Source organism: Oncorhynchus nerka, linkage group LG20 (genome assembly GCF_034236695.1).
Source record: "Oncorhynchus nerka isolate Pitt River linkage group LG20, Oner_Uvic_2.0, whole genome shotgun sequence".
NCBI classification, from domain to species: domain Eukaryota; kingdom Metazoa; phylum Chordata; class Actinopteri; order Salmoniformes; family Salmonidae; genus Oncorhynchus; species Oncorhynchus nerka.
Window position 1 is genome coordinate 52599798 of NC_088415.1, and position 25198 is coordinate 52624995.

The 25198-nt window shown below is 42.0% G+C and overlaps 1 protein-coding gene across 1 annotated transcript in view; it reads right to left on the minus strand.

Moving 5' to 3' along the window:
* Positions 1-25198, minus strand: part of dnah9l (dynein, axonemal, heavy polypeptide 9 like) — a 174719-nt gene that overhangs the window by 76565 nt on the left and 72956 nt on the right. Inside the window, exons 53-63 of the mRNA XM_065005584.1 lie at positions 24281-24474; positions 23908-24070; positions 23644-23767; positions 19145-19287; positions 18786-18947; positions 18632-18691; positions 18324-18497; positions 18001-18147; positions 17721-17834; positions 14978-15121; positions 14638-14820 (exon numbers count right to left, since the gene is read on the minus strand). Coding sequence (XP_064861656.1) covers positions 14638-14820; positions 14978-15121; positions 17721-17834; positions 18001-18147; positions 18324-18497; positions 18632-18691; positions 18786-18947; positions 19145-19287; positions 23644-23767; positions 23908-24070; positions 24281-24474 — 1608 coding nt within the window. The remainder of the gene's footprint in view (positions 1-14637; positions 14821-14977; positions 15122-17720; positions 17835-18000; positions 18148-18323; positions 18498-18631; positions 18692-18785; positions 18948-19144; positions 19288-23643; positions 23768-23907; positions 24071-24280; positions 24475-25198) is intronic.

A 25198-nucleotide genomic window follows, 5' to 3' on the forward strand; every position in this document is an offset into this window, starting at 1 on the left:
GTATTGTGTATTAGTGTGTGTAGGGTGTATACAGCATTGTGTATTAGTGTGTGTGTGTATTAGTGTGTGTGGAGTGTATACAGCATTGTGTATTAGTGTGTGTGGGTGTATACAGCATTGTGTATTATGTAGTGTATATTGTGTATTAGTGTGTGTGGTGTATACAGCATTGTGTATTATTATTATTTTTATTTTTTTACCTTTATTTAACCAGGCAAGTCAGTTAAGAACAGTATACAGTATTGTATTAGTGTGTGTGGGTGTATACAGCATTGTGTATTAGTGTGTGTGGGTGTATACAGCATTGTGTATTAGTGTGTGTAGTGTATACAGCATTGTGTATTAGTGTGTTAGTGTATACAGCATTGTGTATTAGTGTGTGTAGTGTATACAGCATTGTGTATTGTGTGTTAGTGTATACAGCATTTGTGTGGGGTGTATACAGTGTGTGTGGGGTGTATACAGCATTGTGTATTAGTGTGTGTAGGGTGTATACAGCATTGTGTATTAGTGTGTGTAGGGTGTATACAGCATTGTGTATTAGTGTGTGTGGGTGTATACAGTATTGTGTATTAGTGTGTGTGGGGTGTATTATTGTGTATTAGTGTGTGGGGTTATACATCATTGTGTATTAGTGTGTGTGGGGTGTATACATTATTGTGTATTAGTGTGTGTGTGGGGTGTATACAGCATTGTGTATTAGTGTGTGACGTGTATACATTATTGTGTATTAGTGTGTGTGGAGTGTATACAGCATTGTGTATTACTGTGTGGGGTGTATACAGCATTGTGTATTATTGTGTATTAGATTTGTGTATTAGTGTGTGTGGACTGTATACAGCATTGTGTATTAGTGTGTGTGGAGTGTATACAGCATTGTGTATTAGTGTTTGTGGAGTGTTTACAGCATTGTGTATTAGTGTGTGTGGATTGTATACAGCATTGTGTATTAGTGTTTGTGTAGTGTATACAGTATTGTGTATTAGTGTGTGTGGGGTATATACAGCATTGTGTATTAGTGTGTGTGGAGTGTATACAGCATTGTGTATTAGTGTGTGTGGAGTGTATACAGCATTGTGTATTAGTGTGTGTGGAGTGTATACAGCATTGTGTATTAGTGTGTGTGGGGTGTATACAGTATTGTGTATTATTATTATTATTATTTTTTATTTTTTTACCTTTATTTAACCAGGCAAGTCAGTTAAGAACAGTATACAGTATTGTGTATTAGTGTGTGTAGGGTGTATACAGCATTGTGTATTAGTGTGTGTGGAGTGTATACAGCATTGTGTATTAGTGTGTGTGGGTTGTATACAGTATTGTGTATTATTATTATTATTATTATTATTTTTTTTTTTACCTTTATTTAACCAGGCAAGTCAGTTAAGAACAGTATACAGTATTGTGTATTAGTGTGTGTAGGGTGTATACAGCATTGTGTATTAGTGTGTGTGGAGTGTATACAGCATTGTGTATTAGTGTGTGTGGGGTGTATACAGTATTGTGTATTAGTGTGTGTAGGGTGTATACAGCATTGTGTATTAGTGTGTGTAGGGTGTATACAGCATTGTGTATTAGTGTGTGTGGGGTGTACACAGTATTGTGTATTAGTGTGTGGGGTGTATACAGCATTGTGTATTAGTGTATGTGGGGTGTATACATTATTGTGTGTATAGTGTTTTGTGTATTAGGGTGTGTATACAGCATTGTGTATTAGTGTGTGTGGGGTGTATACAGATTGTGTATGTATGTGTGTGTATTAGTGTGTGGAGTGTATACAGCATTGTGTATTAGTGTGTGTGGAGTGTATACAGCATTGTGTATTAGTGTGTGTGTATACAGCATTGTGTATACAGCATTGTGTATTAGTGTGTGTGTGGGTTGTATACAGTATTGTGTATTATTATTATTATTATTTTTTACCTTTATTTAACCAGGCAAGTCAGTTAAGAACAGTATACAGTATTGTGTATTAGTGTGTGTAGGGTGTATACAGCATTGTGTATTAGTGTGTGTGGAGTGTATACAGCATTGTGTATTAGTGTGTGTGGAGTGTATACAGCATTGTGTATTAGTGTGTGTGGGTTGTATACAGTATTGTGTATTATTATTATTTTTTATTTTTTTTTTTTTTTACCTTTATTTAACCAGGCAAGTCAGTTGTATACAGTATTGTGTATTAGTGTGTGTGTGTATACAGCATTGTGTATTAGTGTGTGGGGTGTATACAGCATTGTGTATTAGTGTGTGTGGGTTGTATACAGTATTGTGTATTATTATTATTATTATTATTATTTTTTTTTTACCTTTATTTAACCAGGCAAGTCAGTTAAGAACAGTATACAGTATTGTGTATTAGTGTGTGTAGGGTGTATACAGCATTGTGTATTAGTGTGTGTGGAGTGTATACAGCATTGTGTATTAGTGTGTGTGGGGTGTATACAGCATTGTGTATTAGTGTGTGTAGGGTGTATACAGCATTGTGTATTAGTGTGTGTGGGGTGTATACAGTATTGTGTATTAGTGTGTGGGGTGTATACAGCATTGTGTATTAGTGTATGTGGTGTATACAGCATTGTGTATTAGTGTATGTGGGGTGTATACATTATTGTGTATTAGTGTGTGTGGGGTGTATACATTATTGTGTATTAGTGTGTGGGGTGTATACATTATTGTGTATTAGTGTGTGTGGGGTGTATACAGCATTGTGTATTAGTGTGTGTGGAGTGTATACAGCATTGTGTATTAGTGTGTGTGGGTTGTATACAGTATTGTGTATTATTATTATTTTTTATTTTTTTTATTTTTTACCTTTATTTAACCAGGCAAGTCAGTTAAGAACAGTATACAGTATTGTGTATTAGTGTGTGTAGGGTGTATACATCATTGTGTATTAGTGTGTGTGGAGTGTATACAGCATTGTGTATTAGTGTGTGTGGAGTGTATACAGCATTGTGTATTAGTGTGTGTGGGGTGTATACAGCATTGTGTATTAGTGTATGTGGGGTGTATACATTATTGTGTATTAGTGTGTGTGGGGTGTATACATTATTGTGTATTAGTGTGTGGGGTGTATACAGCATTGTGTATTAGTGTGTGTGGGTTGTATACAGTATTGTGTATTATTATTATTATTATTATTATTATTTTTTACCTTTATTTAACCAGGCAAGTCAGTTAAGAACAGTATACAGTATTGTGTATTAGTGTGTGTAGTGTATACAGCATTGTGTATTAGTGTGTGTGGAGTGTATACAGCATTGTGTATTAGTGTGTGTGGAGTGTATACAGCATTGTGTATTAGTGTGTGTGGGGTGTATACAGTATTGTGTATTAGTGTGTGTAGGGTGTATACAGCATTGTGTATTAGTGTGTGTGGGGTGTACACAGTATTGTGTATTAGTGTGTGGGGTGTATACAGCATTGTGTATTAGTGTATGTGGTGTATACAGCATTGTGTATTAGTGTATGTGGGGTGTATACATTATTGTGTATTAGTGTGTGTGGGGTGGTGTATTGTGTATTAGTGTGGGTGTATACATTATTGTGTATTAGTGTGTGTGGGGTGTATACAGCATTGTGTATTACTGTGTGGGGTGTATACAGTGTGTGTGTGGGGTGTATACAGCATTGTGTATTAGTGTGTGTGGAGTGTATACAGCATTGTGTATTAGTGTGTGTGGGTTGTATACAGTATTGTGTATTATTATTATTATTATTATTATTTTATTTTTTTACCTTTAATTAACCAGGCAAGTCAGTTAAGAACAGTATACAGTATTGTGTATTAGTGTGTGTAGGGTGTATACAGCATTGTGTATTAGTGTGTGTGGAGTGTATACAGCATTGTGTATTAGTGTGTGTGGAGTGTATACAGCATTGTGTATTAGTGTGTGTGGGTTGTATACAGTATTGTGTATTATTATTATTTTTTATTTTTTTTATTTTTTACCTTTATTTAACCAGGCAAGTCAGTTGTATACAGTATTGTGTATTAGTGTGTGTAGGGTGTATACAGCATTGTGTATTAGTGTGTGGGGTGTATACAGCATTGTGTATTAGTGTGTGTGGGTTGTATACAGTATTGTGTATTATTATTATTATTATTATTTTTATTTTTTTACCTTTATTTAACCAGGCAAGTCAGTTAAGAACAGTATACAGTATTGTGTATTAGTGTGTGTAGGGTGTATACAGCATTGTGTATTAGTGTGTGTGGAGTGTATACAGCATTGTGTATTAGTGTGTGTGGGGTGTATACAGTATTGTGTATTATTGTGTGTGGTGTATACAGCATTGTGTATTAGTGTGTGTGGGGTGTACACAGCATTGTGTATTAGTGTGTGGGGTGTATACAGCATTGTGTATTAGTGTGTGTGGTGTATACAGCATTGTGTATTAGTGTGGGGTGTATACATTATTGTGTATTATTGTGTATTGTGTGTGGGGTGTATACATTATTGTGTATTAGTGTGTGTGGGGTGTATACAGCATTGTGTATTAGTGTGTGTGGAGTGTATACAGCATTGTGTATTAGTGTGTGTGGATTGTATACAGCATTGTGTATTAGTGTGTGTGGAGTGTATACAGCATTGTGTATTAGTGTGTGTGGGTTGTATACAGTATTGTGTATTATTATTATTATTATTATTTTTTTTTTTACCTTTAATTAACCAGGCAAGTCAGTTAAGAACAGTATACAGTATTGTGTATTAGTGTGTGTAGGGTGTATACAGCATTGTGTATTAGTGTGTGTGGAGTGTATACAGCATTGTGTATTAGTGTGTGTGGAGTGTATACAGCATTGTGTATTAGTGTGTGTGGGTTGTATACAGTATTGTGTATTATTATTATTTTTTATTTTTTTTATTTTTTACCTTTATTTAACCAGGCAAGTCAGTTAAGAACAGTATACAGTATTGTGTATTAGTGTGTGTAGGGTGTATACAGCATTGTGTATTAGTGTGTGGGGTGTATACAGCATTGTGTATTAGTGTGTGTGGGTTGTATACAGTATTGTGTATTATTATTATTATTATTATTTTTTTTTTTTTACCTTTATTTAACCAGGCAAGTCAGTTAAGAACAGTATACAGTATTGTGTATTAGTGTGTGTAGGGTGTATACAGCATTGTGTATTAGTGTGTGTGGAGTGTATACAGCATTGTGTATTAGTGTGTGTGGGGTGTATACAGTATTGTGTATTAGTGTGTGTAGGGTGTATACAGCATTGTGTATTAGTGTGTGTGGGGTGTACACAGTATTGTGTATTAGTGTGTGGGGTGTATACAGCATTGTGTATTAGTGTATGTGGTGTATACAGCATTGTGTATTAGTGTATGTGGGGTGTATACATTATTGTGTATTAGTGTGTGTGGGGTGTATACATTATTGTGTATTAGTGTGTGGGGTGTATACATTATTGTGTATTAGTGTGTGTGGGGTGTATACAGCATTGTGTATTAGTGTGTGTGGAGTGTATACAGCATTGTGTATTAGTGTGTGTGGGTTGTATACAGTATTGTGTATTATTATTATTTTTTATTTTTTTTATTTTTTACCTTTATTTAACCAGGCAAGTCAGTTAAGAACAGTATACAGTATTGTGTATTAGTGTGTGTAGGGTGTATACAGCATTGTGTATTAGTGTGTGTGGAGTGTATACAGCATTGTGTATTAGTGTGTGTGGAGTGTATACAGCATTGTGTATTAGTGTGTGTGGGGTGTATACAGCATTGTGTATTAGTGTATGTGGGGTGTATACATTATTGTGTATTAGTGTGTGTGGGGTGTATACATTATTGTGTATTAGTGTGTGGGGTGTATACAGCATTGTGTATTAGTGTGTGTGGGTTGTATACAGTATTGTGTATTATTATTATTATTATTATTTTTTTTTTTTTACCTTTATTTAACCAGGCAAGTCAGTTAAGAACAGTATACAGTATTGTGTATTAGTGTGTGTAGGGTGTATACAGCATTGTGTATTAGTGTGTGTGGAGTGTATACAGCATTGTGTATTAGTGTGTGTGGAGTGTATACAGCATTGTGTATTAGTGTGTGTGGGGTGTATACAGTATTGTGTATTAGTGTGTGTAGGGTGTATACAGCATTGTGTATTAGTGTGTGTGGGGTGTACACAGTATTGTGTATTAGTGTGTGGGGTGTATACAGCATTGTGTATTAGTGTATGTGGTGTATACAGCATTGTGTATTAGTGTATGTGGGGTGTATACATTATTGTGTATTAGTGTGTGTGGGGTGTATACATTATTGTGTATTAGTGTGTGGGGTGTATACATTATTGTGTATTAGTGTGTGTGGGGTGTATACAGCATTGTGTATTACTGTGTGGGGTGTATACAGCATTGTGTATTACTGTGTGGGGTGTATACAGCATTGTGTATTAGTGTGTGTGGAGTGTATACAGCATTGTGTATTAGTGTGTGTGGGTTGTATACAGTATTGTGTATTATTATTATTATTATTATTATTTTATTTTTTTACCTTTAATTAACCAGGCAAGTCAGTTAAGAACAGTATACAGTATTGTGTATTAGTGTGTGTAGGGTGTATACAGCATTGTGTATTAGTGTGTGTGGAGTGTATACAGCATTGTGTATTAGTGTGTGTGGAGTGTATACAGCATTGTGTATTAGTGTGTGTGGGTTGTATACAGTATTGTGTATTATTATTATTTTTTATTTTTTTTATTTTTTACCTTTATTTAACCAGGCAAGTCAGTTAAGAACAGTATACAGTATTGTGTATTAGTGTGTGTAGGGTGTATACAGCATTGTGTATTAGTGTGTGGGGTGTATACAGCATTGTGTATTAGTGTGTGTGGGTTGTATACAGTATTGTGTATTATTATTATTATTATTATTATTTTTTTTTTACCTTTATTTAACCAGGCAAGTCAGTATTAGTATTGTGAAGGGTGTATACAGCATTGTGTATTAGTGTGTGTGGAGTGTATACAGCATTGTGTATTAGTGTGTGTGGGGTGTATACAGCATTGTGTATTAGTGTGTGGGGTGTATACAGCATTGTGTATTAGTGTGTGGGGTGTATACAGCATTGTGTATTAGTGTATGTGGTGTATACAGCATTGTGGGGGGTGTATACAGCATTATTGTGTATTAGTGTGTATACATTATTGTGTATTAGTGTATACAGCATTGTGTATTATGTGTTGTATACAGCATTGTGTATTAGTGTGTTGGGTTGTATACAGTATTGTGTATTATTATTATTATTATTTTTTTTATTTTTTTACCTTTATTTAACCAGGCAAGTCAGTTAAGAACAGTATACAGTATTGTGTATTAGTGTGTGTAGGGTGTATACAGCATTGTGTATTAGTGTGTGTGGAGTGTATACAGCATTGTGTATTAGTGTGTGTGGAGTGTATACAGCATTGTGTATTAGTGTGTGTGGGGTGTATACAGCATTGTGTATTAGTGTATGTGGGGTGTATACATTATTGTGTATTAGTGTGTGTGGGGTGTATACATTATTGTGTATTAGTGTGTGGGGTGTATACAGCATTGTGTATTAGTGTGTGTGGGTTGTATACAGTATTGTGTATTATTATTATTATTATTATTTTTTTTTTTTTACCTTTATTTAACCAGGCAAGTCAGTTAAGAACAGTATACAGTATTGTGTATTAGTGTGTGTAGGGTGTATACAGCATTGTGTATTAGTGTGTGTGTATACAGCATTGTGTATTAGTGTGTGTGGAGTGTATACAGCATTGTGTATTAGTGTGTGTGGGGTGTATACAGTATTGTGTATTAGTGTGTGTAGGGTGTATACAGCATTGTGTATTAGTGTGTGTGGGGTGTACACAGTATTGTGTATTAGTGTGTGGGGTGTATACAGCATTGTGTATTAGTGTATGTGGTGTATACAGCATTGTGTATTAGTGTATGTGGGGTGTATACATTATTGTGTATTAGTGTGTGTGGGGTGTATACATTATTGTGTATTAGTGTGTGGGGTGTATACATTATTGTGTATTAGTGTGTGTGGGGTGTATACAGCATTGTGTATTACTGTGTGGGGTGTATACAGCATTGTGTATTACTGTGTGGGGTGTATACAGATTTGTGTATTATTGTGTGTGGACTGTATACAGCATTGTATATTAGTGTGTGTGGAGTGTATACAGCATTGTGTATTAGTGTTTGTGGAGTGTTTACAGCATTGTGTATTAGTGTGTGTGGATTGTATACAGCATTGTGTATTAGTGTGTGTGGAGTGTATACAGCATTGTGTATTAGTGTGTGTGGGGTGTACACAGTATTGTGTATTAGTGCGTGGGGTGTATACATCATTGTGTATTAGTGTATGTGGGGTGTATACATTATTGTGTATTAGTGTGTGTGGGGTGTATACAGCATTGTGTATTAGTGTGTGACGTGTATACAATATTGTGTATTAGTGTGTGTGGAGTGTATACAGCATTGTGTATTAGTGTGTGTGGAGTGTATACAGCATTGTGTATTACTGTGTGGGGTGTATACAGCATTGTGTATTACTGTGTGGGGTGTATACAGATTTGTGTATTATTGTGTGTGGACTGTATACAGCATTGTGTATTAGTGTGTGTGGAGTGTATACAGCATTGTGTATTAGTGTTTGTGGAGTGTTTACAGCATTGTGTATTAGTGTGTGTGGATTGTATACAGCATTGTGTATTAGTGTTTGTGTAGTGTATACAGTATTGTGTATTAGTGTGTGTGGGGTATATACAGCATTGTGTATTAGTGTGTGTGGAGGGTATACAGCATTGTGTATTAGTGTGTGTGGATTGTATACAGCATTGTGTATTAGTGTGTGTGGAGTGTATACAGCATTGTGTATTAGTGTGTGTGGGTTGTATACAGTATTGTGTATTATTATTATTTTTTTTATTTTTATTTTTTACCTTTATTTAACCAGGCAAGTCAGTTAAGAACAGTATACAGTATTGTGTATTAGTGTGTGTAGGGTGTATACAGCATTGTGTATTAGTGTGTGTGGAGTGTATACAGCATTGTGTATTAGTGTGTGTGGGTGTATACAGCATTGTGTATTAGTGTGTGGGGTGTATACAGCATTGTGTATTAGTGTGTGTGGGGTGTATACAGTATTGTGTATTAGTGTGTGTGGGGTGTATACAGTATTGTGTATTAGTGTGTGTGGGGTGTATACAGCATTGTGTATTAGTGTATGTGGGGTGTATACATTATTGTGTATTAGTGTGTGTGGGGTGTATACATTATTGTGTATTAGTGTGTGGGGTGTATACAGCATTGTGTATTAGTGTGTGTGGAGTGTATACAGCATTGTGTATTAGTGTGTGTGGGGTGTATACAGCATTGTGTATTAGTGTGTGTGGGGTGTATACAGTATTGTGTATTAGTGTGTGTGGGGTGTATACAGTATTGTGTATTAGTGTGTGTAGGGTGTATACAATATTGTGTATTAGTGTGTGTGGAGTGTATACAGCATTGTGTATTAGTGTGTGTGGAGTGTATACAGCATTGTGTATTACTGTGTGGGGTGTATACAGCATTGTGTATTACTGTGTGGGGTGTATACAGATTTGTGTATTATTGTGTGTGGACTGTATACAGCATTGTGTATTAGTGTGTGTGGAGTGTATACAGCATTGTGTATTAGTGTTTGTGTAGTGTATACAGTATTGTGTATTAGTGTGTGTGGGGTATATACAGCATTGTGTATTAGTGTGTGTGGAGTGTATACAGCATTGTGTATTAGTGTGTGTGGGGTATATACAGCATTGTGTATTAGTGTGTGTGGAGTGTATACAGCATTGTGTATTAGTGTGTGTGGATTGTATACAGCATTGTGTATTAGTGTGTGTGGAGTGTATACAGCATTGTGTATTAGTGTGTGTGGGGTGTATACAGTATTGTGTATTATTATTATTTTTTTTTTTTTTATTTTTTTACCTTTATTTAACCAGGCAAGTCAGTTAAGAACAGTATACAGTATTGTGTATTAGTGTGTGTAGGGTGTATACAGCATTGTGTATTAGTGTGTGTGGAGTGTATACAGCATTGTGTATTAGTGTGTGTAGGGTGTATACAGCATTGTGTATTAGTGTTTGTGGGGTGTACACAGTATTGTGTATTAGTGTGTGTGGAGTGTATACAGCATTGTGTATTAGTGTGTGTGGAGTGTATACAGCATTGTGTATTAGTGTGTGTGGGGTGTATACAGCATTGTGTATTAGTGTATGTGGGGTGTATACATTATTGTGTATTAGTGTGTGTGGGGTGTATACATTATTGTGTATTAGTGTGTGGGGTGTATACAGCATTGTGTATTAGTGTGTGTGGAGTGTATACAGCATTGTGTATTAGTGTGTGTGGGGTGTATACAGCATTGTGTATTAGTGTGTGTGGGTGTATACAGCATTGTGTATTAGTGTGTGTGGGGTGTATACAGCATTGTGTATTAGTGTGTGGGGTGTATACAGCATTTGTGTATTAGTGTGTGGAGTGTATACAGCATTGTGTATTAGTGTGTGTGGAGTGTATACAGCATTGTGTATTAGTGTGTGGGGTGTATACAGCATTGTGTATTACTGTGTGGGGTGTATACAGATTTGTGTATTATTGTGTGTGGACTGTATACAGCATTGTGTATTAGTGTGTGTGGGTGTATACAGCATTGTGTATTAGTGTTTGTGGAGTGTATACAGCATTGTGTATTAGTGTGTGTGGGGTGTATACAGCATTGTGTATTAGTGTGTGTGGAGTGTTTACAGCATTGTGTATTAGTGTGTGTGGGGTATATACAGCATTGCGTATTAGTGTGTGTGGAGTGTTTACAGCATTGTGTATTAGTGTGTGTGGATTGTATACAGCATTGTGTATTAGTGTGTGTGTAGTGTATACAGCATTGTGTATTAGTGTGTGTGTAGTGTATACAGCATTGTGTATTAGTATGTGTGGAGTGTTTACAGCATTGTGTATTAGTGTGTGTGGAGTGTATACAGCATTGTGTATTAGTGTGTGTGGAGTGTATACAGCATTGTGTATTAGTGTGTGGGGTGTATACAGTATTGTGTATTAGTGTGTGTGGAGTGTATACAGCATTGTGTATTACTGTGTGGGGTGTATACAGCATTGTGTATTAGTGTGTGCGGTGTATACATCATTGTGTATTAGTGTGTGCAGGGTGTATACAGTATTGTGTATTAGTGTGTGTAGGGTGTATACAGCATTGTGTATTAGTGTGTGTGGAGTGTATACAGCATTGTGTATTAGTGTGTGTATTATTATTATTATTATTATTTTTTTATTTTTAGGGTGTATACAGCATTGTGTATTAGTGTTTGTGGGGTGTATACAGTATTGTGTATTAGTGTGTGTGGAGTGTATACAGCATTGTGTATTAGTGTGTGTGGAGTGTATACAGCATTGTGTATTAGTGTGTGTGGGGTGTATACAGCATTGTGTATTAGTGTATGTGGGGTGTATACATTATTGTGTATTAGTGTGTGTGGGGTGTATACATTATTGTGTATTAGTGTGTGGGGTGTATACAGCATTGTGTATTAGTGTGTGTGGAGTGTATACAGCATTGTGTATTAGTGTGTGTGGGGTGTATACAGCATTGTGTATTAGTGTGTGTGTGGTGTATACAGCATTGTGTATTAGTGTGTGTGTGGTGTATACAGCATTGTGTATTAGTGTGTGACGTGTATACAATATTGTGTATTAGTGTGTGTGGAGTGTATACAGCATTGTGTATTAGTGTGTGTGGAGTGTATACAGCATTGTGTATTACTGTGTGGGGTGTATACAGCATTGTGTATTACTGTGTGGGGTGTATACAGATTTGTGTATTATTGTGTGTGGACTGTATACAGCATTGTGTATTAGTGTGTGTGGAGTGTATACAGCATTGTGTATTAGTGTTTGTGTAGTGTATACAGTATTGTGTATTAGTGTGTGTGGGGTATATACAGCATTGTGTATTAGTGTGTGTGGAGTGTTTACAGCATTGTGTATTAGTGTGTGTGGGGTATATACAGCATTGCGTATTAGTGTGTGTGGAGTGTTTACAGCATTGTGTATTAGTGTGTGTGGATTGTATACAGCATTGTGTATTAGTGTGTGTGTAGTGTATACAGCATTGTGTATTAGTGTGTGTGTAGTGTATACAGCATTGTGTATTAGTATGTGTGGAGTGTTTACAGCATTGTGTATTAGTGTGTGTGGAGTGTATACAGCATTGTGTATTAGTGTGTGTGGAGTGTTTACAGCATTGTGTATTAGTGTGTGGGGAGTATACAGTATTGTGTATTAGTGTGTGTGGAGTGTATACAGCATTGTGTATTACTGTGTGGGGTGTATACAGCATTGTGTATTAGTGTGTGCGGTGTATACATCATTGTGTATTAGTGTGTGCAGGGTGTATACAGTATTGTGTATTAGTGTGTGTAGGGTGTATACAGCATTGTGTATTAGTGTGTGTGGAGTGTATACAGCATTGTGTATTAGTGTGTGTGGAGTGTATACAGCATTGTGTATTATTGTGTGTGGAGTGTATACAGGATTGTGTATTAGTTTATGTGGGGTGTATACAGCATTGTGTATTAGTGTGTGTGGAGTGTATACAGCATTGTGTATTAGTGTATGTGGGGTGTATACAGCATTGTGTATTATTGTGTGTGGAGTGTAAACAGTATTGTGTATTAGTATGTGTGGGGTGTATACAGCATCGTGTATTAGTGTGTGTGGAGTGTATACAGCATTGTGTATTAGTGTGTGAGGTGTATACAATATTGTGTATTAGTGTGTATGGAGTGTATACAGCATTGTGTATTAGTGTGTGTGGAGTGTATACAGCATTGTGTATTACTGTGTGGGGTGTAACAGCATTGTGTATTAGTGTGTGTGGAGTGTATACAGCATTGTGTATTCGTGTGTGTGGAGTGTATACAGCATTGTGTATTAGTGTGTGTAGGGTGTATACAGCATTGTGTATTAGTGTGTGTAGGGTGTATACAGTATTGTGTATTAGTGTGTGTAGGGTGTATACAGCATTGTGTATTAGTGTGTGTGGGGTGTACACAGTATTGTGTATTAGTGTGTGGCGTGTATACAGCATTGTGTATTAGTGTATGTGGGGTGTATACAGCATTGTGTATTAGTGTGTGTAGGGTGTATACAGTATTGTGTATTAGTGTGTGTAGGGTGTATACAGCATTGTGTATTAGTGTGTGTGGGGTGTATACAGTATTGTGTATTAGTGTGTGTGTAGTGTATACAGCATTGTGTATTAGTGTGTGTGGAGTGTATACAGCATTGTGTATTAGTGTGTGAGGTGTATACAATATTGTGTATTAGTGTGTGTGGAGTGTATACAGCATTGTGTATTAGTGTGTGTGGAGTGTATACAGCATTGTGTATTACTGTGTGGAGTGTATACATCATTGTGTATTAGTGTGTGGGGTGTATACAGCATTGTGTATTAGTGTGTGTGGGTGTATACAGCATTGTGTATTAGTGTGTGTGGGTGTATACATTGTGTATTAGTGTGTGTGGAGTGTATACAACATTGTGTTTTAGTGTGTGGGGTGTATACAGCATTGTGTATTAGTTTGTGTGGGGTGTATACAGTATTGTGTATTAGTGTGTGGAGTGTATACAGCATTGTGTATTAGTGTGTGTGGGTTGTATGCAGCATTGTGTATTACTGTGTGGGGTGTATACAGTATTGTGTATTACTGTGTGGGGTGTATACAGTATTGTGTGTTACTGTGTGGGGTGTATACAGTATTGTGTATTACTGTGTGGGGTGTATACAGTATTGTGTATTACTGTGTGGAGTGTATACAGTATTGTGTATTACTGTGTGGGGTGTATACAGTATTGTGTATTACTGTGTGGGGTGTATACAGTATTGTGTATTACTGTGTGGGGTGTATACACATTGTGTACTGTTGGGGTGTATACAGTATTGTGTGTTACTGTGTGGGGTGTATACAGTATTGTGTATTACTGTGTGGGGTGTATACAGTATTGTGTATTATACACTGTGTGGGGGTGTATACAGTATTGTGTATTACTGTGTGGGGTGTATACAGTATTGTGTATTACTGTGTGGGGTGTATACAGTATTGTGTATTACTGTGTGGGGTGTATACAGTATTGTGTATTACTGTGTGGGGTGTATACAGTATTGTGTGTTACTGTGTGGGGTGTATACAGTATTGTGTGTTACTGTGTGGGGTGTATACAGTATTGTGTATTACTGTGTGGGGTGTATACAGTATTGTGTATTACTGTGTGGGGTGTATACAGTATTGTGTATTACTGTGGGGTGTATACACAGTATTACTGTGTGGGGTGTATACAGTATTGTGTGTTACTGTGGGGTGTATACAGTGTTATTGTGTATACATTACTGTGTGGGGTGTATACAGTATTGTGTATTACTGTGTGGGGTGTATACAGTATTGTGTATTACTGTGTGGGGTGTATACAGTAATGTGTATTACTGTGTGGGGTGTATACAGTATTGTGTACTACTGCGTGGAGTGTATACAGTATTGTGTATTACTGTGTGGGGTGTATACAGTATTGTGTATTACTGCGTGGAGTGTACCTCGTGGAAGCGTATGATGTTGAGGACCCAGGCACAGAGACCGGCGGCGGCGGATGATTTGAGTCTGACAAACTCAGGGTTAAACTCTGGGTCACTGAGGTACTCATCTCTCACGCACCTCACTGTCGATTCCGGGATGTGTTCCTTGTCAAAGTTCACCAACGCCTGTAGGAAGTCATCCACCTGGGCATAGACACACACATGGGCGTACACACTCTGGAACACTGCCGTTAACACAAAGTGACACAGACACACGGACGGCCAGACAGACAAACTGTCACCTATGGGATATATGCTCCTTACACACTTTGTCACACAGACAAGACACACCAAGACTGACCTTGCTCATGACTACTTTCGCTGCCTTCCAGCTGCGGTCTTTGGGTAATTTACCATGAGGAGCCAGTAGCACCATGACAGCAGCAGACACGTTAGTCACTATGGCCGGGGGGTTAGGGAACGTCTTCAACTCTGTCAGGTTCAGCTAGAGGGAGGACACATTATTAGGAATCGCATGATATAAAAGAAAAACGTCCTGTATTAATATATTGGACCAATATATCTCCATATCGAAAACATTTCTGGGTAGCAATTAAGTCAAATTCAAAAGGCACTTGCACATCTGAGCTATCTTTGTTGCAGGTGAATAGTAACAATTGAATAACATGAGAAAAAAACAAGGAACCTGCAAACTGCTCTTGCTAGTATGACTGCTCTTTATTAAGCATTATGTATCGGCCTCAGGGCCTTCGTCTTGAGGCTTTTAGTTTTTTAACGGGTAGCAATTATGTACCTTATTGCTATTGTTTTAAATTAAAATGGTAAAAAAAAAAGCTTATTAGCAAAGAGCAATTTCTCAAGCAAGAATTTTGCTAGGACTGTCAGGGAGTGGTATAACTGGGGAGGGGGAAAATGAAAATGAGCCGCTATTGGAAGAGAGGTTTGGAATTCTCTTTCTTATTGGTCTACTAACTCAGTTACCTGGTGATGTCACCAGGCAGGCCAATACTCCCTTCCACCACAACAGGCTGAAATTTCAGGCAGTCTTTTCAAACAGTGTGTTGAGTGTGTTGAGGGCTACGTCAGCTGCCTGTAAGGCTGTGTGTTACCCTGTTGAGTGTGTTGAGGGCTGTGTCAGCTGCCTGTAGAGCTGTGTGTTACCCTGTTGAGTGTGTTGAGGGCTGCGTCAGCTGCCTGTAGAGCCGTGTGTTACCCTGTTGAGGGCTGTGTCAGCTGCCTGTAGAGCTGTGTGTTACCCTGTTGAGTGTGTTGAGGGCTGCGTCAACTGCCTGTAGAGCTGTGTGTTACCCTGTTGAGTGTGTTGAGGGCTGCGTCAGCTGCCTGTAGAGCTGTGTGTTACCCTGTTGAGTGTGTTGAGGGCTGCGTCAACTGCCTGTAGAGCTGTGTGTTACCCTGTTGAGTGTGTTGAGGGCTGCGTCAACTGCCTGTAGAGCTGTGTGTTACCCTGTTGAGTGTGTTGAGGGCTGCGTCAGCTGCCTGTAGAGCTGTGTGTTACCCTGTTGAGTGTGTTGAGGGCTGCGTCAGCTGCCTGTAGAGCCGTGTGTTACCCTGTTGAGGGCTGTGTCAGCTGCCTGTAGAGCTGTGTGTTACCCTGTTGAGTGTGTTGAAGGCTGCATCAGCTGCCTGTAGAGCTGTGTGTTACCCTGTTGAGTGTGTTGAGGGCTGCGTCAGCTGCCTGTAGAGCTGTGTGTTACCCTGTTGAGTGTGTTGAGGGCTGCGTCAGCTGCCTGTAGAGCCGTGTGTTACCCTGTTGAGTGTGTTGAGGGCTGCGTCAGCTGCCTGTAAGGCTGTGTGTTACCCTGTTGAGTGTGTTGAGGGCTGCGTCAGCTGCCTGTAGAGCCGTGTGTTACCCTGTTGAGTGTGTTGAGGGCTGTGTCAGCTGCCTGTAGAGCTGTGTGTTACCCTGTTGAGTGTGTTGAGGGCTGCGTCAACTGCCTGTAGAGCCGTGTGTTACCCTGTTGAGTGTGTTGATGGCTGCGTCAGCTGCCTGTAGAGCTGTGTGTTACCCTGTTGAGTGTGTTGAGGGCTGCGTCAGCTGCCTGTAGAGCTGTGTGTTACCCTGTTGAGTGTGTTGATGGCTGCGTCAGCTGCCTGTAGAGCTGTGTGTTACCCTGTTGAGTGTGTTGAGGGCTGCGTCAGCTGCCTGTAGAGCCGTGTGTTACCCTGTTGAGTGTGTTGAGGGCTGCGTCAGCTGCCTGTAGAGCCGTGTGTTACCCTGTTGAGTGTGTTGAGGGCTGCGTCAGCTGCCTGTAGAGCTGTGTGTTACCCTGTTGAGTGTGTTGAGGGCTGCGTCAGCTGCCTGTAGAGCCGTGTGTTACCCTGTTGAGGGCTGTGTCAGCTGCCTGTAGAGCTGTGTGTTACCCTGTTGAGTGTGTTGAGGGCTGCGTCAGCTGCCTGTAGAGCCGTGTGTTACCCTGTTGAGTGTGTTGAGGGCTGCGTCAGTTGCCTGTAGAGCTGTGTGTTACCCTGTTGAGTGTGTTGAGGGCTGCGTCAGCTGCCTGTAGAGCCGTGTGTTACCCTGTTGAGTGTGTTGAGGGCTGCGTCAGCTGCCTGTAAGGCTGTGTGTTACCCTGTTGAGTGTGTTGAGGGCTGTGTCAGCTGCCTGTAGAGCCGTGTGTTACCCTGTTGAGTGTGTTGAGGGCTGCGTCAGCTGCCTGTAGAGCTGTGTGTTACCCTGTTGAGTGTGTTGAGGGCTGCGTCAGCTGCCTGTAGAGCTGTGTGTTACCCTGTTGAGGGCTGCGTCAGCTGCCTGTAGAGCTGTGTGTTACCCTGTTGAGGGCTGCGTCAGCTGCCTGTAGAGCTGTGTGTTACCCTGTTGAGTGTGTTGATGGCTTCATCAGCTGCCTGTAGAGCTGTGTGTTACCCTGTTGAGGGCTGTGTCAGCTGCCTGTAAGGCTGTGTGTTACCCTGTTGAGTGTGTTGAGGGCTGTGTCAGCTGCCTGTAGAGCTGTGTGTTACCCTGTTGAGTGTGGTGAGGGCTGTGTCAGCTGCCTGTAGAGCTGTGTGTTACCCTGTTGAGTGTGGTGAGGGCTGTGTCAGCTGCCTGTAGAGCTGTGTGTTACCCTGTTGAGTGTGTTGAGGGCTGCGTCAGCTGCCTGTAAGGCAGGTTCAGCCTTCGCCAGGTCCTCTTCACTCTGCTGTTGCTGTGTGGTCACCTCAGCCTGGATGGTTCCTACCTAAAGGACAACAACACACAGCACCACACACTAAACACTTATACATTGCACATTTCAACTTAGAAATGGCACAACAAAATGGTAATTACCTAATAATTACTACCAACACCATTACGATTTCTGAGGATTCCTTGAAACTGATCAAGGCTCACGTGCTCACTCTTACCCTCTGTTCCTCCGCGTCTGCCACAGCCCTCTCCTGGTTGAGTTTGTCTGTCTGCTGGCCGATCTTAGAGATGAGAGCCTCTGTGTCTGTGTTCCTCTGCCATAGCTCTACTTCCTGGACTGCTAACTTAGCCTTAAGATCCTCCACCTGAGAAGGGGGAAATAGATATGGATGGAGGGTCGGTAGAGAGATGGCTCGGAGAGCGAGAGCGAGCGAGAGAGAGAGAGAGAGAGAGAGAGAGAGAGAGAGAGAGAGAAGGAAGAGGCGAAGTGTGGTCTTGTGTGTGTGTGTGTGGGGGGGGGGGGACTATGAGTCTGACTGACCTGTGAGGCCGTGGTCTGTAGTTTCTGCAGGCCGTTCTCCAGTCTCTCCATCTTCTGAGTGAGCTCTCTGCGTTTTGTCCCCAGTAGGTTACCGTACAGTTTCATAAACTCTAGGAAGCTCTTGGGAGTGGTGTAGTTGAAGTGCTTCTCGTTCTGCTGGTACTTCACACTCACCTGGAACACATTTAGACAATAAAGTACTTTCAATATTATATTCAAATGATCTGTCACTTGATTTCAACTGACTCAACTGTCACTGAAATGAAGTCCTTTATGTTGTAAAGATAAATTATTTCTCAGCCTCTCACCTCGTTAACACTGGTATGGGCGTAGGAGATAAACTCACTGATGGACGCACGGACATCCGGCTAGAGAGGTTAGAGAGAAAACATGGATATGCAAAACAAATATATATCATCCACTGTCTATGTGATTGTGATGTGTCGTCGGACTGGTGTTAACCTCCAGATCAGGTATCTTCTCTATGAAGGTGGTGCTGACAGACTGAAGGGCCAGCTGAGGCCAGGAGTGGAACCAGTCTATGGCCGTACAGTTGACCAGGGCCGGGAACTTACGAGCACGGGTACGCAGGGTGAACCCTACCGGGGAAAAACACAGGACCACCTGTAGCGAGGTGGAGGGAAGAAGAACAGAGGGAGGGGGAGAGGGAAAAGAGAGACAAATCAACTATTTGTCACTGTTGACATTTCCCTCTTCAGGAAATAAATTGTGCATACTTTGTTGTAAACGTAGCACCTATTACATTTCCTGTTATAGAGCTGACTTTAATTGATTGATCTCATTGAGCCCAGTAGACAGACCTTGAGCTGCCTCCGTATCCTCTCGATGAAGAAGGCCCAGCAGTTGTCTCTGTTGTCAATCAGGCCCAGTCCTCTTAGCTCCATACGGATGGACGTCACGATCATATCCACTTCCTCCTCACTGAACAGGTCTGGGATGTCCCCTAGGAGATAGGGCACACACTAGCATACTAACACACTAGCTAGGGGATGCCTCACGATCATGTCCACTATTTCCTTACAGATCAGGTTTGGGATGTCCCCTAGGAGACAGGGCACATGATGCCCGCATGTCGTTGATGGTTGAGGTGTGGTGTTGGTGCGTACCTGATGCCAGCATGTCGTTGATAGTTGAGGTGCGGTGTTGGTGTTGGTGCATACCTGATGCCAGCATGTCGTTGATAGTTGAGGTGCGGTGTTGGTGTTGGTGCATACCTGATGCCAGCATGTCGTTGATAGTTGAGGTGCGGTGTTGGTGTTGGTGCATACCTAATGCCAGCATGTCGTTGACAGTTGAGGTGCGGTGTTGGTGCATACCTGATGCCAGCATGTCGTTGATAGTTGAGGTGCGGTGTTGGTGCATACCTGATGCCAGCATGTCGTTGATGGTTGAGGAGTGGTGTTGGTGCATACCTGATGCCAGCATGTCGTTGACAGTTGAGGTGCGGTGTTGGTGTTGGTGCATACCTGATGCCAGCATGTCGTTGATAGTTGAGGTGCGGTGTTGGTGCATACCTGATGCCAGCATGTCGTTGATGGTTGAGGAGTGGTGTTGGTGCATACCTGATGCCAGCATGTCGTTGACAGTTGAGGTGCGGTGTTGGTGCATACCTGATGCCAGCATGTCGTTGATGGTTGAGGAGTGGTGTTGGTGCATACCTGATGCCAGCATGTCGTTGACAGTTGAGGTGCGGTGTTGGTGTTGGTGCATACCTGATGCCAGCATGTCGTTGATGGTTGAGGAGTGGTGTTGGTGCATACCTGATGCCAGCATGTCGTTGATGGTTGAGGAGTGGTGTTGGTGCGTACCTCATGCCAGCATGTCGTTGATAGTTGAGGTGCGGTGTTGGTGCATACCTGATGCCAGCATGTCATTGATGGTTGAGGAGTGGTGTTGGTGTTGGTGCATACCTGATGCCAGCATGTCGTTGATAGTTGAGGTGCGGTGTTGGTGTTGGTGCATACCTGATGCCAGCATGTCGTTGATAGTTTTGAGGTGCGGTGTTGGTATTGGTGCGTACCTGATGCCAGCATGTCGTTGATAGTTGAGGTGTGGTGTTGGTGCATACCTGATGCCAGCATGTCATTGATAGTTGAGGTGTGGTGTTGGTGTTGGTGCACACCTGATGCCAGCATGTCGTTGATGGTTGAGGAGTGGTGTTGGTGCGTACCTGATGCCAGCATGTCGTTGACAGTTGAGGTGCGGTGTTGGTGTTGGTGCATACCTGATGCCAGCATGTCGTTGATAGTTGAGGTGCGGTGTTGGTGCATACCTGATGCCAGCATGTTGTTGATAGTTTTGAGGTGCGGTGTTGGTATTGGTGCGTACCTGATGCCAGCATGTCGTTGATAGTTGAGGTGTGGTGTTGGTGCATACCTGATGACAGCATGTCGTTGATATTTGAGGTGCGGTGTTGGTATTGGTGCGTACCTGATGCCAGCATGTCGTTGATAGTTGAGGTGTGGTGTTGGTGCATACCTGATGCCAGCATGTCGTTGATATTTGAGGTGTGGTGTTGGTGCGTACCTGATGCCAGCATGTCGTTGATAGTTGAGGTGTGGTGTTGGTGCGTACCTGATGCCAGCATGTCGTTGATGGTTGAGGTGTGGTGTTGGTGCATACCTGATGCCAGCATGTCGTTGATATTTGAGGTGTGGTGTTGGTGCGTACCTGATGCCAGCATGTTGTTGATGGTTGAGGTGCGGTGTTGGTCCGTAAATGATGCCAGCATGTCGTTGATGGTTGAAGTGCGGTGTTGGTGCGTACCTGATGCCAGCATGTCGTTAATGGTTGAGGTGTGGTATTGGTGCGTACCTGATGCCAGCATGTCGTTGATGGTTGAGGTGTGGTGTTGGTGCGTACCTGATGCCAGCATGTCGTTGATAGTTGAGGTGCGGTGTTGGTGCGTACCTGATGCCAGCATGTCATTGATGGTTGAGGTGCGGTGTTGGTGCGTACCTGATGCCAGCATGTCATTGATGGTTGAGGTGCGGTGTTGGTGTTGGTGCGTACCTGATGCCATCATGTCGTTGATTGTTGAGGTGCGGTGTTGGTGCATACCTGATGCCAGCATGTCGTTGATGGTTGAGGTGTGGTGTTGCTGCATACCTGATGCCAGCATGTCATTGATGGTTGAGGTGCGGTGTTGGTGTTGGTGCGTACCTGATGCCAGCATGTCGTTGATGGTTGAGGTGTGGTGTTGGTGCGTACCTGATGCCAGCATGTCGTTGATGGTTGAGGTGTGGTGTTGGTGCGTACCTGATGCCAGCATGTCGTTGATAGTTGAGGTGCGGTGTTGGTGGGTACCTGATGCCAGCATGTCGTTGATAGTTGAGGTGTGGTGTGGTGTAGGTGCGTACCTGATGCCAGCATGTCGTTGATGGTTGAGGTGCGGTGTGGTGTAGGTGCGTACCTGATGCCAGCATGTCGTTGATAGTTGAGGTGTGGTGTGGTGTAGGTGCGTACCTGATGCCAGCATGTCGTTGATGGTTGAGGTGTGATGTTGGTGCGTACCTGATGCCAGCATGTCGTTGATGGTTGAGGTGTGGTGTTGGTGCATACCTGATGCCAGCATGTCGTTGATGGTTGAGGTGTGGTGTTGGTGTAGGTGCGTACCTGATGTCAGCATGTCGTTGATGGTTGAGGTGTGGTGTAGGTGCATACCTGATGCCAGCATGTCGTTGATGGGTGTGGTGTTGGTGTTGGTGCGTACCTGATGCCAGCATGTCGTTGATGGTTGAGGTGTGGTGTTGGTGTAGGTGCGTACCTGATGTCAGCATGTCGTTGATGGTTGAGGTATGGTGTAGGTGCATACCTGATGCCAGCATGTCGTTGATGGTTGAGGTGTGGTGTTGGTGTAGGTGCGTACCTGATGCCAGCATGTCGTTGATGGTTGAGGTGTGGTGTTGGTGTTGGTGCATACCTGATGCCAGCATGTCGTTGATGGTTGAGGTGTGGTGTTGGTGTAGGTGCGTACCTGATGTCAGCATGTCGTTGATGGTTGAGGTGTGGTGTAGGTGCATACCTGATGCCAGCATGTCGTTGATGGTTGAGGTGTGGTGTTGGTGTAGGTGCGTACCTGATGCCAGCATGTCGTTGATAGTTGAGGTGTGGTGTGGTGTAGGTGCATACCTGATGCCAGCATGTCGTTGATGGTTGAGGTGTGGTGTTGGTGCATACCTGATGCCAGCATGTCGTTGATAGTTGAGGTGCGGTGTTGGTGTTGGTGCGTACCTGATGCCAGCATGTCGTTGATGGTTGAGGTGTGGTGTAGGTGCGTACCTGATAACAGCATGTTGTTGATAGTTGAGGTGTGGTGTTGGTGCGTACCTGATGCCAGCATGTCATTGGTGGTTGAGGTGTGTTATTGGTGCGTACCTGATAACAGCATGTTGTTGATAGTTGAGGTGTGGTGTAGGTGCATACCTGATGCCAGCATGTCGTTGATGGTTGAGGTGTGGTGTAGGTGCGTACCTGATGCCAGCATGTCATTGGTGGTTGAGGTGTGTTATTGGTGCGTACCTGATAACAGCATGTTGTTGATAGTTGAGGTGTGGTGTTGGTGCGTACCTGATGCCAGCATGTCGTTGATGGTTGAGGTGTGGTGTGGTGTAGGTACCTGATGCCACATTCTGGTTTTATAGATTAGACATAACATAGTAAACGTAAATCCGGGACACTGAAATTAGTACGATACGTTACGTTACGTTTGGTGTGGTTACAAAAGACAGAAGGTTACTTAAGGCCAAAAAAAATAGGGTGGTTGGTCGGGGTGGATGTGTTTGCGTATAACGCGAATGTCTAGCAACCCAAAGGTTGCGAGTTCTAATCTCATCACGGGCATCATTTTAGCTAATTAGCAACTACTTACTACTTTTTAGTTACTTTGCAACTACGTACTACTTTTTAGCTACTTTGCAACTACTTGGCATGGTAGCTACCCTTCCCCTAACCTTCAACCTAACCTTAACCCTGGCCTTAACTTTTAACCCCTAGCCTAGCTAAACATATCTAACGTTAGGCGCCTAGCCACATAGCTAACATTAGACACAGCAAAATGGAATTCAGAACATATCGTGCGTTTTACAAATAAATTAAATATTGAACGTTTGCAATTCGTTACATATCACACTAAATGGATGACGGACATCCAGAAATGAATACATACCATACGGAAGGGAAGGTAACATGTCATCATTTTTGTGTCCTGGATTTACATTTACTATGTTACGTCTACCCCTGAGTCCAGGTTAGATGCCAGCATGTCTTTGAATGGTTGAGATGTGGTGTTGGTGCGTACCTGACGCCAGCATGTCGTTGATGAGGACCAGGAAGCGTTCGTCTGGGATCTGGGCATCTGTGTGGAGGAAGACTGTCCCAATATTCTTCACCCCCACCTTGATGTACAGCGCTGCTATATCACTCTACAGAGAGAGAACGGGGGGGGGGGATGAGGGAAGGGGGGATTTTTGTAAATGAGCAGGATCTAGATATCTAGAGCTCTTGCTTTCAAGCTTCCAGAAATTCTGTTGTATTTAGCCGTTATTTGGTCGATAGTCCGTACCCGTAGGTCATGTATCCCGTAGCCCTTCCTCAGTGTAATCTGGAACACCTCCAGGGTACTGAGGAAGGCAGCGAGGCGACACAGACTCTGCTTCCCACTGCCTCCCACCCCCACCAGCAGAGCATTACCATGGGGGGCCTCCAGGATACGACTGATACGACACCTGGACACAGACATATCAACTTGGTGTGAGTGTGTGCTTATTTCAGTGTGATGAGAGATCATATGTGCATTACCCTGCAGTCTACAGCAGGAAAATAAGCAAAGTAAGTGTGTGTGTGTGTGTGAGTAGCGCACCGAGCAGAGTGAAGTTAGTGATTGGCTGAGCGAGTGGAGATTGTGACAGACAGGGCAGTGTGTGTGTGACTCTCACACATGCTGCATTGCCTCCTCAAAGAGCACCAGGTTCATGACAGCATGCAGCTCGTTGTAGTGTTCCAGAGCATCAGTCAGGGTCTTCTGGAGCTTTTCCCAGTCTGATGCCTGGTGGTACCTGGGCTCCCCCACCCCATGGGCAAAGTGACAGTACACCAGGGGCTGGTGGATGAAACTAGACTCATCTATACCCTGCACAGAGAGGGGGGAGAGGAGGGAAGGAGAGCGAGAGCGAGAGAGCGTGAGAGCAGGAAAAAAGAGAAAGCCAGAGGGAGAACTTGAACAGAACATCACTTACAGTAAGTGTACAGTGCATTCGGGAAGTATTCAGACCCCTTGACCTTTTCCACATTTTGTTACATTACAGCCTTATTCTAAAATGGATTAAATCGTTTTCCCTCCTCATCAATCTACACACAATACCCCATAATGACCAGTGGCGACCTATCATTCAGGGAAGTTTGGGCAGAGCCCCACAATTTTGGGGAGGGGCTTTCCTGTTTTGCATGTTATCTTGGCATTAATACGTGTCACATATCAGTTTGCAAACAATGTAAAAAAAAGAAGAAGATATATCGATGAGTTAATAAAGCCACATACAAACATGGTCTCTTTTTTGTTTTCTTGAGTAAGGCAGTTTCAAAATGCAGGTGCTTCAGCCCAGCTCAGTGCTTTCTGTGGTGGTGGGGCAAATCAGCAGAAAATACGGAGCATTGCGCCGTGATTGGCTCAGTGCTCTGTCACTTATGGGGACACTACATCACCACAAAGTCTAAGGGTAGAGCTAGAAAATTCAAGCCCCTTGGGTGCTGCCATAGAGTTACATTAGAAGTGCCCATCCAAGAAGGCTCAAGGTCATTGGTCACAAATAAAATGTCAAATCACATATATCTACAGTAGCTTTGAATGGACTGAT